This window comes from Uranotaenia lowii, chromosome 2 (assembly GCF_029784155.1).
Source record: "Uranotaenia lowii strain MFRU-FL chromosome 2, ASM2978415v1, whole genome shotgun sequence".
NCBI classification, from domain to species: domain Eukaryota; kingdom Metazoa; phylum Arthropoda; class Insecta; order Diptera; family Culicidae; genus Uranotaenia; species Uranotaenia lowii.
In genome coordinates, this window is record NC_073692.1 from 434675010 (window position 1) to 434678095 (window position 3086).

At 38.1% G+C, this 3086-nt stretch overlaps 1 protein-coding gene across 1 annotated transcript; it reads left to right on the forward strand.

The window, feature by feature from the left end:
• Nucleotides 1–249: 249 nt before the first annotated feature.
• LOC129746228 (cytochrome P450 6a2-like) lies at nt 250–1890 on the forward strand. The gene is made up of 2 exons (XM_055739788.1): nt 250–1349; nt 1415–1890. The coding sequence occupies exons 1-2, from the start codon at nt 293–295 to the stop codon at nt 1828–1830; spliced, it is 1473 nt and encodes a 490-aa protein (XP_055595763.1). The 5' UTR covers nt 250–292; the 3' UTR covers nt 1831–1890.
• The last annotated feature ends 1196 nt before the right edge of the window (nt 1891–3086 follow it).

Below are 3086 nucleotides of genomic sequence, written 5' to 3' on the forward strand. Positions count from 1 at the left end.
GTTAACCGCTAATTTACTACAACTGATTCTTGAGACAACAATTTAGTTTGTTGTCTCCCACGAGCCTCAGATGTAAAAACAAAAAACTGACGACTCATTCCTCTATCAGCAAGAAAATTAGTTCATCGTTGTGGCCTTATCTGTTTCTATTGGAGCCATGAACAATTTTTATCTGTTCTTTATTGGTTGTAGAGTCAGCTCACTTTGAGCATGAAATCTTCGAGAATTGTCTTCAGTATTAATCTGACAGTAGTACTCAACGCACTTGGTCCAATCGCTTCGGGATTGAACCATGGCATTTCAACTTTTACTGACGCTTGTTGTTATAGCAGTATTGTGTATTGCCTATGTGAAGAAAAAGTACAGCTACTGGGCAAACTATAATGTTCCGTATTTGGAGCCGGAGTTTCCGTTTGGAAATTTTAAAGACGCAAACAACATCTCGATGGCAGATATGTCTACGAAACAGTATCGATTGATGAAAGATAAGGGACCTTTCTTTGGAATGTATTTCTTCCTTCGACCACTCATCATGGTTACCGATTTGGATCTCATAAAGACCATCTTCATTAAGGATTTCAGCTTTTTCCCGGACCGTGGAACGTTTTTCAACCATAAGGATGATCCCATCAGTGCTCATCTTTTTGCGGTTGAGGGTAACTACTGGAGAACACTACGGACCAAATTAACGCCAACCTTCACTTCCGGAAAGATGAAACTTATGTACCCAACTCTAAAAGCAGTTGGTGATAATTTTGCCGATTTTTTGGAACAAGTGGTTGATCAAGGGAAAGAGTTAGAAGTCAAGGACTGCATGGCTCGACTAACGGTGGATATCATAGGAAGTTGTGCCTTCGGTATCGAATGCAATAGTTTTAGCGATCCTGATAGTCGGTTCCGGAAATTTGGCACCCAGGTGTTTGACAAACCGAGACATCGAGGTTTAGTTCGATTATTTCTGCGTCTTTTCCCGGAGGTAGGAAGATCGTTGCGTATAAAAGCCGTTCATGATGATGCATCCGATTTTTTTCGGGGTATTGTTAAAGATACTGTAGAATACCGTCAGCAGAATGGAAGTACTCGGAAGGATTTTCTGAACTTACTGTTGGAACTGAAACACAGTGAAGTACCTTTAAGTATGGACGAAATCGCTGCACAATCTTTTATCTTCTTCATTGCCGGATTTGAAACATCTTCTTCCAATCAAACGTACTGTCTCTACGAACTCGCATTGAACCAAGACTGCCAAGATAAGGCTAGAAAATGCGTAAAGCAAGCAATTGAAAAACATGGAGGCCTAACCTATGAAGCTGTTTGTGATATGGCTTATTTGGACCAATGTATCAATGGTTAGATTTTGACAAACAAATTATTTTTTAATAATTTTGAATTAACTCATCGATTATTTTTTCAGAAACACTTCGATTATACCCTTCGGTGCCAGTTCTTGAACGAAAAGCTTTCAAAGACTACAAAATGCCGAACAGCAAAGCCATCATTCCAAAGGGCATGAAAGTTCAAATCCCTGCCTTCGCCATTCATCGTGATGAAAGTATTTATCCGAATCCGATGGTGTTTGATCCAGACAGGTTTTCTCCCGAAGAAGTTGCCAACAGGCATCCGTGTGCTTTTCTTCCATTCGGCGAAGGTCCACGGATATGTATTGGCCTCAGGTTTGGAATGCTGCAATCTCGAGTGGGACTGGCAACGGTTCTGAACAGCTACAGGGTAACACCGTGCTCTAAAACAACGATTCCATTGGAGTATTCTAGCACTGCTGCAGTTCTTCAGCCAAAAGGAGCTGTGTGGTTGCGCTTTGAACCTCTATAGAGTATTCATCATGTTTTGGATTGATTTTCGGTTTGATTCTGAAATAAACCAAAGTAGTACAAACAATTGTTTAGCGTTAAACCTCAACAATCGTCTCGAAGCCTTTGCTGTCCTTAAAATTCGCATAGATCTCAATTTGAGGTTCCTTTTTTCAAATAGTCAGTCACTCGAATGCCATCAACGTGAAGCTACGAGCTTGGGTAAAAAATGATTGCCTTACATGCTTAAGGGGGGGGTAGGGTCTAACGGGTAAAAAAAAAACACCATTTTCACGATTTTTTTCTAGAGCTGTCGTTCAAACAAATGTATTCAAATTTTTTGCATTATACAAAGCATTGTTAAAAGAACATTTAGTAATTTTTTCGTAAAAAAATATTGAAAAATGGACCGGTGACGGAGCAATTTCGAGGATGCTTTTTAAAAAACAGGATTTGCGGTGGACACTGTATCTCAGCACAGAATCATCTGAAGTCAAAAAATCAGAGCAAAATATTTTTAATAGATGTTTTTCTGGACCCCAACGTTTTTATTTAACTTAAAAATATTTTCATGAAATTTTTGTGGCTGTTTGAAGTAAAAACTACGATTTTTCACGAAAAAATCCGCCATTTTTTATCTGTAAAATCTCCCCAAAGTAAAAAAACAAAAAAAAGAAAAACGTTGGGGTCTGGTATTTTATATGTAGAAAATATGTTCCAAATTTGAAAAGAATCGGATAAGTAGTTTTCAAATGACGATGTCCACGGACTTTAAAAACGTGCTTTCGAGAAAAACGCGTTTGAAGTTTCTGATCTTGCTTCTTTGCAGTGTTAGATAGGAGGAGATAAATGTCTATAACTTCTACAGTTTTCCTTCAATTGACTTGAAAATTTGACACAACATTCTTGAAATGTTTTACAATAAGAAAATAAAAAAATAAAAAAATCGATTTTTTGAAAGTGTTAGACCCTACCCCCTCCTTAAGTTAATTTAAAGGATCGAGAAAATGGTTCCCCAGTTAGTCACCGACGATTTGTACAGCAAAAACATATAACTCATCAACTGTCAGCAAAGCAAAATCGCCGAGTCCCTGATAATCGAATCTCCAGTTTTTCACTCCTTTTCACAGTTGTCCGGTTTCATTAACAACCGTTAAACCTTTTGTAAACACAATTGCTTCGTTATTCAGTTATGAAAAAGTGTAATTTATTCCAACACCGCTGCTATTCCTCGGGGAAGCTAGAAAAACAGTATGTAGGTCACGTGATTTATCATTC

Bases quoted from the DNA above. Each gene is read 5' to 3' on its own strand.
- LOC129746228 (XM_055739788.1), top strand. From the start codon at position 293: ATGGCATTTCAACTTTTACTGACGCTTGTTGTTATAGCAGTATTGTGT. The intron at 1,350-1,414 runs GTTAGATTTTGA...TTATTTTTTCAG, and splicing joins TTTGGACCAATGTATCAATG to AAACACTTCGATTATACCCT.